This window comes from Acanthochromis polyacanthus, chromosome 3 (assembly GCF_021347895.1).
Source record: "Acanthochromis polyacanthus isolate Apoly-LR-REF ecotype Palm Island chromosome 3, KAUST_Apoly_ChrSc, whole genome shotgun sequence".
Taxonomy (NCBI): Eukaryota; Metazoa; Chordata; class Actinopteri; family Pomacentridae; genus Acanthochromis; species Acanthochromis polyacanthus.
In genome coordinates this window covers 27,262,438-27,275,073 of record NC_067115.1, presented here as the reverse complement: position 1 = coordinate 27,275,073, position 12,636 = coordinate 27,262,438, and the positions used below count along the sequence as shown (strand labels likewise).

Genomic DNA, 12,636 nt, shown 5'->3' with positions numbered 1-12,636 from the left:
TGTCTGCTGGGGGAAAAAAAGGAAAGTAATTTGACTGTCACAGATGACAAAATCTCAGACCAGTGCAGATCATGCTGCGTTCAAAAACAGAACAAGAATGACTTGGCTTCCTTTAAATGTTGCCAGCAGTTCCACAGCAAAGCAAGATTAGGATCAGTGTAATTTCATGTTCAATGTTTTTACTAGCAAATATATAAATCACAGATTGGATATTTCTCTCCATTTCTACGACTGAACAGAAGTCTTTTAAATTTCTTGTTTCGTCTGACCAACAGCCAAAACATTCACTTTGTACTTTGCTTGAAAGCAGGTCAAAATGACGAATGGATCATCCAAATAAGTCTGTAAAATTAAATCAGCTGAAAAAACTGAAACAACAGCCATGAAAAAACATACACTGTACAGTTTAATTACTTGTAAAATCAACCGCACAGTGCTGTGAAACAAAGACGTCATTCAGCAGGTATTCACATGAACCAGCCACAGAACGGAGCGCACTTCTGCCGGCACTCAAGGCCATGTTTAGCATCGCTGGCGGAGGGTTCATTTGTCTACCAGTAACATAAAGCAATGACAAAACTCAGCTGAAATTGATGGATTGTATTTCTCTTGAACACGTCATGAGCACATTAAGTATACATATTTCAGCATCGTTTGTTATATTAACCAATGCCAAGTACGGAACGTACAGTTTGTAATAAATTTCTATTTTCCACACAAATATTACATCCATCTCTGGTTGTGACGTGAGGCAAAACAATCATTTACGAGGCGCTTAACCAAATCCATGTGAGTAAATGACAAGAATTTAACATGATTATAGAAATGAGTTAAATTAGCAAACTTTGACATGTTTTCATAAAGCAAACAGGTTATAGTGCTGCTCCATAATGCTCCATAATGCTTCATCAATGCAAAATAAGGTCCGTTTGAAAGGATGTGAGAGCTCAGATGACCTTAGGCTTCTGAGGCAGACACAGATTATAATACGCGGTTTGATCCCAAAAATCGGGTCCTTTCCAGCCACACCAGCCCTGAGAAAGACAATATCCACACAAAGATCAGTGCTGTGCAAGACAACTGTGAGAAATGCAGCTGGTGAGGATCCTTATAAGAGTTACCTTGTCTGTGATGAGCTGCAAATCCTCTGCTCCTGTGTAATGAGGATCTAGGATGAGGTAGCGGATCTGTCCTGTGGTCTCACTCCATGTCACACCCAGGATAGTGTGAGCTAAAACTCCCCCTCCTGCAACACAGAGCAAATTATAATGAAACTTTTCCCAGGTTTTAATAAGTTTATACTTTATTAACCATAAACAGTATGGGCCTTGAAGAATGTTGATTCCCTCTTTCACCAAATTCATGATCGATATCCAGTCGAATTCACATTTAGGGGCCAATTAGTGACACTCTAGGAGACCCTCTAGCACCTTTCCTCTTCATCATCTGCTTCGACTATGCACTGAAGAACGTAATCTTGCCCTCCGATGGTCTGATCCTAAAGTGTCACCAAAGTAGAAGAAACCCTGAAGAAGTCCACCCAGAACTTGCACTCACAGATGACACTGTCCATCTATAAAACACTCTAAGTGAAGAAGAAGACTTATTGCATTGTGTAGAGCGAGAAACAAGACAGACTGGACTCTTCCTGAATGCTGGAAAGACGGACTTCATGTACCTTCACCCAACATCTGAGGAGACATTGCATGCACTAGATGGGTCAAAAATTGAAAACGATTTCTCGTATCATGGAGGCTACACCAACACAGCACATGACATAGAAACAAAATTGGTAAAGCATGGGTACTCTCTGTCAAAATAATGGATATCTCCAATTAAAACTGCAACCAAAACAAGAGTATTCTAGACGTCGGTGGAATCCATCTTGCTTTAAGGATCTGACTCCTGGTCACTAACGAAGACTGTCTCAAAAGAATTGATGGGATTTAAAGTAGAATGTTACAGACAGTACAAAACATCTCCTGGAAATCACATCTCACCAACAAGTCTCTATATGGCTCACATCCATGCTGGTCAACCATCATGAGGCAACGTAGACTAGCCCTGGCCAGACATGTGGTGAGACGCAACGAAGCAGCTGATCGAGTACTGTTATAGAAACCTGATACTATCAGAAGGGGTGGCAGGCTTAGCACAATGTTAAGTAAGGTACTAGAAGAAGACACTGGTGTGGAAGGCAAAGAACTTTTGACTGCAATGCTGGACAGAGGGAGCTGGAGGAAGAACTTTATTCATGTCACTGATTCCGTCGGATGCAATTGACTTGGCTGAGTGACACTCTTTACCAGGAAAATGACACATGTATTTAAATTTACATTATAAATCTGTCATTAAGGCCTATAATGAATCAGTTCCACACTGTTTTTGAGTTAAAGTTGCCACTAAGAGCTTCAAAAAACAGTAACAATTTAGTTAAGATGATGTCTAGTGCACTAAAATAATCACCTTCACTTTTGGAATGATGGTGCTGTAGCTCTCCATTTTGATTGTTTTGTGGATAAGTGACTGGACAACATTAAATTATTGATTATCCTTTTAGTAGTAATTAAATGTTGCCAGAAAGTTTAGGTGTCATTATTGTTTTATCATAAAAATTCAGTGGAATTTCACAAAAAAAAAAAAAAATCACAGTCACACATGCTGTTGTAGTCAAAAATTGAAACAAAAATAAAGCGTTAAGTTTAAAGCTAGATTAACCTCCAAGCCTCAAAATGCCTATAATAATAATAATAATAATAATAATAATAATAGTTAGAATTTCAGCTCACCAATCATGATGGGTGTTCCTTCAGTGAGGAAGTGGTTGGCCAGTTCTCTGCCTTTTGATGCCAACTCAGATCCCTGACTAAAGAACACACAGATAAGTTGTCAGATAAATCCTCCACATATAACAACCACTGGTGCTGCGGTTAAGAGTGCAATCACACCTCACAAACATGATCTTGGAAGTGATCCCGAGCAGCTGGTTGAGGACAGCCTGAACCTCAATGGATCCGATCCACTGACATGACCCCACAAAGGATGTCTGCTTGTCTCCAACATCCACCAAAGCCTGGAACACAGTGACCCAAACAGAAACAGTCATCTTGGACGTCACTGTTGTGCAAATACGGGCACATTTTCTGTCGTTTTGGGATCGCATTTACAGGGCGGCTACCTGCTGGATCTCCTTGTGAGTGGGAACAGAACGCTCGACGTAGCCTTGCTGCTGGAACCAGGAGCAGATGGTCTGCAGGGAGCGATATGCGCAGCCCCAACCGTTGTCATCCATACGATCCTGCATGTAGTGGTGATAGCTGTAGATCCCCTGGACCAAGTACACCTCGAGGGAAAAAAAAAACCCACACATACAGAAAAGAAAAATGAAGTTTAAAAATCTTTTCAAACTACGCCTCTATCTGTTCATGGTGAAAGAGAAAGACTGAGACAGACTTACCTTTCCATTATCCAGCGTGGGATGTGTGAGGACCACATGAGGGTTTCGCAGATAACCGTCTTTATAGGGCTCATTGGGAAAGTGGTAAGCATTGGCTCGTCTAAAGTAAGGCCTGTCATCTGGCAGCTCAAACTGCTGATGCAACTCCTACTCAGACAAAAGGTTTGCACAAAATAAAGTGACAGAAATATGTTTTAAAAATTAAACACGTGAGGGGGATGCATTGCTTTTAACCAAGGCAGTTTATTGTCCCTTTACAACAAATTGAATTCAGCTGCCAGCTTGATAAACTGTGAACAGTCTGTTCTATTTCTCAGCCTTCATTTCTGTTTTATTGGTTGTTTCAGCAATAAAGTTGCTAACAATAACAATCTCATCATCAGGGAAACTACCTCTATGATTCCAGAAAAGCTCAGTCTGTGGTTCTCACCTTCCGTTGTGCCTCGAGTTGGCTGTCAGACACTCCTGCTGGATAAACCACAGTCACCAGGCCTTTTGGCTCTGGAAGGAGGAAGTGCAGCACTTCAGGGACGAGGACTGTTGGACCCCTCATGTGCTGCAGGGTCACCTTCTCCATGTCACACAGCTGGTGAGTTAGCGCCTCCAGCAGCCGCTCACAGGCACTGCGAAACCAGAGAGGGAATCGAGGAAAACTACTCATTGAAGTGAGTCCAAAGCAAGTTTATCAGCACTGACAGGCTGAGTTTACAGAGTCTGGTCAGGAACACGAAACCAAGTGTTCTCAAGATAAGACGTACTCTTTGATTGCGTCACCACAGCTGGTACAGACAACACAGTCCATGGGAAGAGTTGTAGTCAAGAAGTGGGATTTCTGGACTGTTTTGCTGAGGATTGGTGCTGAGAGAGGACCTGGCTGTGTCACCTCCATCATCAGGCCAAGGTTTATGACGCTCTACATGACAAGGACACGCAGACACCATAAAGACAGTGAGACAGATAAAGTGGTTTAGAGCAAATACAATGCCGGTTTATCTAGCAGTTATCAGCCACAAATTAATACGCTGCATCGACTTTTCCCTGACAAACTTAGTGCCTGAGAAATCACAGTTTCTCAATGACTTTGGCATGACATAATTCTATCTACTACAATACCCATGAGCCTTAGCCAGCAGTGCTTAGGACAAGAAGGAATGAGTAAACTGAAAATGCTTTTTTTGTTGCATTTGGATGCAAAACGAGACCACAGTTGTTTAACCTATCAATATTTGCCCAGAACTGTACGCATCTGTAACAATTTTAAAATTGATTAAATACTCATTTATTTTTTAACTAACAATGCAAAAGAGTCTGAAGTACAAACAATACTGTTCAAAGGTTTGGGGTCACCCAGACAACTTCATGTTTTCCATGAAAACTCACATTTTTATTCATCCACTAACATAACTGCTCAAGGGTTTTCTAATCATCAATTAGTCTTTCAACACCATCAGCTAACACAATGTAGCATTAGAACACAGGAGTGATGGTTGCTGGAAATGTTCCTCTGTACCCCTATGGAGATATTCCATTAAAAATCAGCTGTTTCCAGCTAGAATAGTCATTTACCAAAATAATGTCTAGACTGGATTTCCAAATATCTTAATGTTATCGTCATTGAAAAAAACTCCTTTTCTGTCAAAAATAAGGACATTTCTAAGTGACCCCAAACTTTTGAACAGTGGTATATATTCGCTGTTTAACACTCCTGTGACAGTTAGCACGAATAACTACAGCTTTTGGACTGAAGGCCAGAAAAAAAAAAAGACATTTCAAGATCTCACCTGGATTTCTGGGAAATCGTAAAGAGAATTTATTTTTCTTTTTTCTCAAATGCCTATGACAGTCATGAATCTGCAGTGTATCTTGCTACAGACAACATCAGTCAGGTGTGCTTTCATGGGATAACAGTTTTGGTTATTGCGGCAGCATGCAAACTTTGTCCGCTATGACAGCATGTTTACTCAGTTTTAAATATTTGGACTGTTGGTAAAATACAACTGGACTGGTGAAGATGTCACACTGTCCAATAAAAATCTTCTCTTTTTTCCAGACATTTTCTAGACTAAGCAGTTTGTTAATTGAGAGAATAACTGGCAGGCAATAATACTGAAAGCAATTGTTAATTGCAGCCATTCTTAGATTTTTTTGGTGCCATGATAAACACTGATTGAACTGCTTTGTCTAACACCAGGAAGAATGCATTTCAGGATTTTGTATGTTTTTAATCTCACATATACGTTGCTTTGGATAAAAGCATCTCCTAAATGAAATTGTAGAAACTGTATTGTCTTATTAATACAGAAAGTTGCAAAACCAGAAAAATCACCACGTACAAAACATACTCACTGCTGAGGAACTTCTTTTGCTTTTCTTTTTTGCAGATCTCTTGCCAGCACTGTCTTGGTCGTCTGTCCTGGAGGACGTACCGATCATAATTACAATAACAAGAAGCGCAAGACAATACAAGACACGTTTAAAACAGGATTTGAAAGTAAGAAACACAACTGAAAATACTATTAAACAAGACGACAATAAAATTAGAGAATAAAAATTACAGTACATCAATGTATGATCAAATCTGACTTAATAAAAAGTAGCAGCAAGCTTGTGCTGCTCTTGAATAACTAAGGTATAACTACAACAAGTTTTCTGGAAGTTTGCTGCAGGTATGTGGCGCATAAAGGCTGAATGTTTAGCGGTAACTCCACCCGACACAACCTCAGGAGTCTGAAACTAAACAATTTAGTGCCAATAATTGCCCGAAGAAACCAACAGTAGAATTTTTACAGGAAATTGTTGAGAGGACGCTAGTATAAAGATGTGAGAAGTGGACTGATGTGGCTCTCTATCGAAGAACAAGAAGCTTTTAAAAACAGAACTCACTGTATCCACTGTTGTAAATCCTCATATGGTGCATTCGGAGTGATTTCTTCAGGTGTGGCGAGAGCACCTCTGTTTGGCCAAATGAAAACAGGACTGTCACAGACCGCGAGGACACAGGATTCAGACTTCACCTGGGAGCGAAGACTCTCAAATGTTCTTGAGATTACCTTTTGCATAAGCTGTGCTGTAAGAAAACAAACACACAATGTCACTTCTGTGCATCACATTATTTGCCAAAGCTGCATTATTCTTGCTGATATTTAGGATTTTCATTACAGTTTTGGCTGTTGAAAGGAACAGTGGTTTATGTGACACTGCACTTGGTCATTATTTTATCATGTGAACTACACCATGGGAATTGTATCCTCAGCCTTGTATTGCCTTATCTGTTTGTTTCTTCCATGTATAAAGTGAATGACAACATGAGACAACTAAGTCATGTTCTGCGGTTTGCTTCATACAATTTCAAACAACAGTTCAATTAAATTTTAAGCCCAATATGCTTTTATTGTCATGAAAATCAGGTTAACAAAATTGCTAAAGCATCAAGGATGGTGTTACTTTAAAAAAAGGGAAAAACAAGTTATGAAAAAATACTGAATATATAAACATAATTATAAAGTATATACACTTAAGCAGAATAAAGAAAATGATTAAAAAAGAACAAGAGAATGGCAAAAAAAGAAGAAAAACAATAAAAATGTGTTGTGTGTATGCCATGTGTATAAAAGCTTATGAGGTCTTAAATATGTTTGTCAACCTGTAACCTGTAGTCACATATTGTACAGCTAAGTCTACTGCATGTCCTTCTCTTGACAGAACTGGTTGCTTTTCATTGCCATCTAGTTCTGTGAAGTTTGGGAGTCAAGCTTTGTATTCTCTCAATTTCTATTCATGTTTTGAGTTTTGACTCGATTCCTCAACTGTTCCAAGATAAGCATCTTTGGAAATTGTATTATTTTGTTTTTCTCTGGTTGGAGAGCAGTGCTGATCCGAGTTTGATCAGTGTTGTGTAGTCATTCTCAGGACCACAGAAGAAACTTTTTGGATGGATCACCTCTTGGATTTGTAAAGCCTCAAATCTCGGTTTGTCTTGGAGGCTCAATCTGACATGTAACCACAGCTTTTTTTTGTTTGTTTTGTTTACTGGTAAAAATCATTGGGTATAGGCAATGGCTTAACTCTGTTCTGCATGCACTGGCTGGTGTTTTCTTTAGATTTTTAACATGAACCTGACCTCCTGATGACTGACTGGATCCCAAACTTCACTAACATAGAGGATGATTGGTTGGATCACACTGTCAAATACACCAAACACACTTCACTGGTATATGTTCATTTGGCATAAAATGTCCTACATGCTTCTTGTTTCAGATACAAATGCTGCCCATGATGCATCTTGAGAAGGAATTACACTTATTATGACATTTCAGGGAGGACTTCAAAGCTATATTTATTCAACCCAGAAGGAAAATAAATCAAATAGAAGCTAAACTAATGCAGAAAGTGTGGGACACTGGGGGATTCATGCCCTCAGTATTTCTAAAATCCTGGCTGCTCCCAACAAGCATGTGGTAACAGATGAATGACAGAGCTGAAGGCAGCAGGTCAGGTGGACTGAGCTCCATCTCAGTTCAACATTTTAGGTATCAAACTTCAGGAAGCAATGCGTTTCAACATGTTGTAGTGCATGAACTCACCATCTGAGGTGTCCAGCTGACATTTCAGCTCCAGCGGCCCTTTGACACGAAGAATGATCTCAGAGTCGGAGTCAACGACAACCTGTGATTAAACCAGACAGGTTAGTTCGTAGTTTACATCTTTAACATAGATCTTACTGACTAACTGCTGAACTGAAGCAGCTGCTGTCTGCTGTTAGAGACAAACGGAGTTTAATATAAAGCTGAACAGAAGGAGACGGTTTGTTTAACTAATTTATCAGTAAACTTACCATCGTGGAGTTCAGTCTGACAACGTAAAGCTACCAGTTTATCTGTTTTTGTATCTAAGCACTGGAGGCTGACATGTCTGCTGGAGAAACTATTCAACGTGTCTCTGGTCGCTGCTTCCTATTGGACCACGCTGGCTCCGCCCATCAACGGTGCGTTCAGAGTCACTCGTAATTATTGAAATGATAGTTGGACGTCTGACATTTTTTTTCTGCTACCCTTTCAAATGTTGTAGTTTCCAGTGGTGTTAAACTAAACATCTCTATAATATATCTATAATATAAGTCTCTATAATATATTAGTTTTGTGAAGCATCACACAATATTACCTTTACAATACCAGACAGCATCTTTTTTTCCCCTTCTTTTTGTTAAGGTTGCCCATAAGGTAATGTTTAACAGAACAGAGAAAGAATAAAATAAGGAGAAACATTTAGTAAAGTCTGCATTTGGGGTAAAATAATAAGTAAATAAATATTTCAGGCTCTGTAGCTTCAAAAATTCTCCAGTCAGTCATACTACTCACTGCTTTAGAGCGTAATATATAGAGAGTAGTGGCACAATTAGTTTCTGATGCTGGCTCGGCTTTACTGGGATTGAGTGAGGCATTTTATATCTAATTATCCCAGCTTCAGTGCCCCTGTCACCCTTATACACCATCTGACAACATGTCTCAACATTCTTGTTGTTTGCTTTTTTCTTTGTTGAATTATATATTTTTATTTTCATTTTTAAAAGCAAGGATTTAAAAAAATGCAAGTGCAACGCAACTTGTAAAATGTCATAATCAATCCACAGCAAAAGCGTGTTTCGTGATGCTTTGCATGTTAGCCTCCGGGTATCCATGGCAGCCATGCATGCAGGGTGAGTGGGCACAGTGTTACAGATATTGTATGTAGTTGGTGTGTACATACAACTGTGAGCCCTGTGACTATCAGCAGGCAGCTAATGATCACTTGAAGCAAGCATCGCCAGCATAACTCAAAAATTGTGTGTGTTTGTAGAGAAATCAGATGTAATTAACTGCTTTCAGCCAAACAAAGGACAGTTCTGTAGTCAAAGTCAACTTTATTGTCAATTTTGCAGGGCAAAGATGGGATTGAAATGCTGTTTCTCTCAGACTGCGGTGCTAATGCGCAGCGCACAATAGAAACACAAAAAAAGACAAAGACACTGAGAAATAACACACTAAGAAACAAGCAATGCAGTACAAGGGTCTGGAATAGTATAGTAAAAATACTACCTCTTTTAAGTACCTAGGTGTACACATTGATACCGACCTCAGCTGGCACACACAGGTGGCACGTTTTTGTGTCAGAATACATCTGTGCCTCCATTTTCCCAGACGAGTCAGGCTTTTTGCTGTCTGTAGAGGAATTATGTTGATTTTTTTACCATGCGATCATCGAGTCCATGCTTAGGTACGGGATCACCTGCTGGTTTGGGGCTCTGAAAGTCAAATCAGAAACTCAGATTCAAAACCAGGAGAAGATAGCAACTAAGGTCATGGGTACCCCTGCTCCACTCATGCCACAAGAATTGTTGATACACACCACCATCAGGCAAGCAAACAGTCTGCTTTCAGATTCTTCACATGCCCTGTTTCCAGAGCATGTTCTGCTGAATTCAGGTAGAATGTACAGAGTCCCGGTGTGCAGGCTCAACCCTGTTAAACATTATTTTGTGCCTCTCTCAATCAAGCTCATTAATGAACAGTTAGGTACAGCTACCAAAAAGAGGGAGCCAAATGTTGTGTACATAGGAATGCATGCGTGTATGTATGTGTGTATTTTAGGGTTTTTATTTATGTTATTTGAACTTATTTGAACTGATTTAGCGTGTCGTCCAATGATCAAAGGGTTGGTGGTTCGATTCCCGCCCTGACCTAATCATGTGCGGTTGTGTCCTTGGACAAGACACTTTACCCACCTTGCCTCCAGTGCTGCTCTCAGACTGGTGTGTGAATGTTGGTGGTGGTTGGAGGGGCCGTAGGCGTGGATTGGCAGCCATGCTTCCGTCAGTCTGCCCCAGGGCAGCTGTGGCTACAAATGTAGCTTACCACCACCAGAGTGTGAGTGTGTGGATCCATTATTATTCATCATTAGTATGTCATGCATTTTCTGTGTTTTAGTAGCATGTCTTCTGTTTCATGTGTTGCAGTGCAGCATGCTTTTGAGTTGTCTAAGCCAAATGTCTCTCATGGGAGACAATAAAGTGAACCTTGACCTTGAACTTGAGATAGATATTTACAAATGGCGAGTAGATGGATATTTATAGATGACAGTCCAGTACAGTTACAGATTTAAAAAGCAGTGCAATATATTGTAATTGGTGCAAATATCATGATAGGTGCACAGTATACAGTGATATAACTGCACACAAGAAGTCTTTAAAGACCCCAATAAAATGATTTGCAATATGGCCCTTTAAAATTAAAATTTTCTGAGCCATTCTTTGTGATTATGTGAAGGCACATGTCAGGAAGCAGGGTTGAAAATGAGGTCAGTTTTAGGTCAGTGATGTTTTCTCCTAACAGCGCCTCTGGACAAAATCATCAAGAGTTTGTTATGATTACTGGGAAAAGGAGCTGAAATGGTGCCTCTCATGTGAGCATTCAACATGAACCAGCTCAATGTAGCATAAAAAAAATGAAATAAACACACTTAACAGGATAGGAATAGGATGTTGTGTCGGTATTTATGAATATACGAACGAACTGGCTGCACTCCATCATGCCCTCACTTTCAACAATGTGCTTGAAAGTACAAGTTATTATTTTCCATGTGAAAAAGGAAACAGAAGCTTGGCTCATGTGCTCATTACTTTGGTGCACCAGTTTTGAGTGCTTGTCTACTAAAATTAACTAGTACACATGAATGCAACATTATCACAGCCGCCAACATCTCCTCAAGGCTTCTGTGTGCCTGAATGTTGCAATCTGCTCTTCTTGTCACAGTGAGTGCAGCTGAAGTATATACATTGTTCCAGTCTGAAGTCATGTCTGCTGAGTTCCTGTGGACTTAGTGTACTGGGCTTGATTTGTGATGAGATTAGCTATCTCCCTCCGTATCATAAACAGAGTATTAGAAGAGTGTGCGCGGATGGAATATATGACAGCCGCTATGGAAACTTACATTCATCATATGGCCATAGGAAAAGTTTATCTTTGGATGCTTTCGTTTGTGTGACAAAATGACAGATGTGGCAGGACATGGCAATGCAAATTAAAAAAACAAAAAACGTTTGAATATATACAACATATTTTTTGTATAGCTGAGATGGGGAGAATTTTATTTTTAGGGTTTTACTGGAGCACATTATTTTGTTTTTTTTTCTGCAAATCCGTGCGGAGGTATCTCGACCTTTTGTTAGTTTTTGACAACAGGAAGGGATTTAATACAGTTTAAAACTACATCGACACACTTTAAAACATAGGTTCACATTTTTTAAGTTGTGAATAATGACACAGAGGGAAATGTATGGCATCCACTAGCTTGAGGGCTGGGTTTTGTTTTTTTTTTCGCCTCCAGTGACTTAAAATGAACATATATTTGGAAAGGATGTTTTGGGTCATTCCAGAATTGGAGGACATGTCCCACCCATCAAATTTCAAATAATCCATGTACAAAATACTAAAACATGCATTTGTTGTGTAAATTGACCAATCTTTTAAAAAAAATAGGAGAAAAGAATGTTTGAAAATCGTTTTAAAATACCAAATGAGTCTGGAGTTCCCCTAAAATGCTATTTTTCTCTTGTTCCACCTCTTTGATGGCCAAATTGAATCTCAAATAGACTTTTTTGGCATTATTTTTTTAATTGATGTCTCTGGTAATTGTGGGAACATATATTTTATTTAACAAAACATTTTAGATAATAATTATTATGCATGGAAGGTGTGTCCCACAACAACCCTGTTAGCATAACCTTTTTAGCTGGTAGAAGAAGAAGAAAACAGTGAATCACATGAAACACTGGAATTAACATCATCAAACAGTTTTCCAAAAGAATGGGTGGATCAAAGCTATGTCCTCTCTTCAATTTTTCAGATTTTCATAACATTGCCAGCCTTGATTGAATGTCTCATTCTACCTCATGTAACCCTGTTATGCATATTATCAGGATAAGACAAGTTCTTTTCACTTTTCTCTTTACTTTTTCCATCAGTGAGTTTGTCCTCTTGGTCAGCAGTAACAGCTAGCTAAATATCTAACTTCTACTGCTGAGAAAAAGCTAACATTAGCATGGATTAGCAACCCTGTTACTGCGATTAGAGTAGGGTTAGCAAACAACAAATAAAACATGGAATAAAAATGGCACCATTGATGTGTAAGCTGAGCTATTCAAG

At 39.3% G+C, this 12,636-nt stretch overlaps 1 protein-coding gene across 1 annotated transcript; it reads right to left on the bottom strand.

Moving 5' to 3' along the window:
- Nucleotides 1-388: 388 nt before the first annotated feature.
- On the bottom strand, nucleotides 389-8,430 carry ufsp2 (ufm1-specific peptidase 2). Its single transcript, XM_022208496.2, has 12 exons — nucleotides 8,292-8,430; nucleotides 8,041-8,122; nucleotides 6,341-6,524; nucleotides 5,804-5,870; nucleotides 4,216-4,370; nucleotides 3,888-4,080; nucleotides 3,458-3,604; nucleotides 3,179-3,343; nucleotides 2,949-3,073; nucleotides 2,790-2,866; nucleotides 1,122-1,246; nucleotides 389-1,034 (listed from the first exon to the last, which is right to left on the bottom strand). Exons 1-12 carry the CDS (start codon nucleotides 8,292-8,294, stop codon nucleotides 948-950), a joined length of 1,410 nt encoding a protein of 469 aa, XP_022064188.2. The 5' UTR covers nucleotides 8,295-8,430; the 3' UTR covers nucleotides 389-947.
- Between the last annotated feature and the right edge of the window lie 4,206 nt (nucleotides 8,431-12,636).

Coding starts and splice junctions, on each gene's coding strand:
- ufsp2 (XM_022208496.2), bottom strand. Junction 4,081..4,215: donor TGTGGTGACGCAATCAAAGA/GTACGTCTTATC, acceptor CTGGTTTCGCAG/TGCCTGTGAGCGGCTGCTGG. Junction 2,867..2,948: donor TCCAAGATCATGTTTGTGAG/GTGTGATTGCAC, acceptor TGTGTTCTTTAG/TCAGGGATCTGAGTTGGCAT.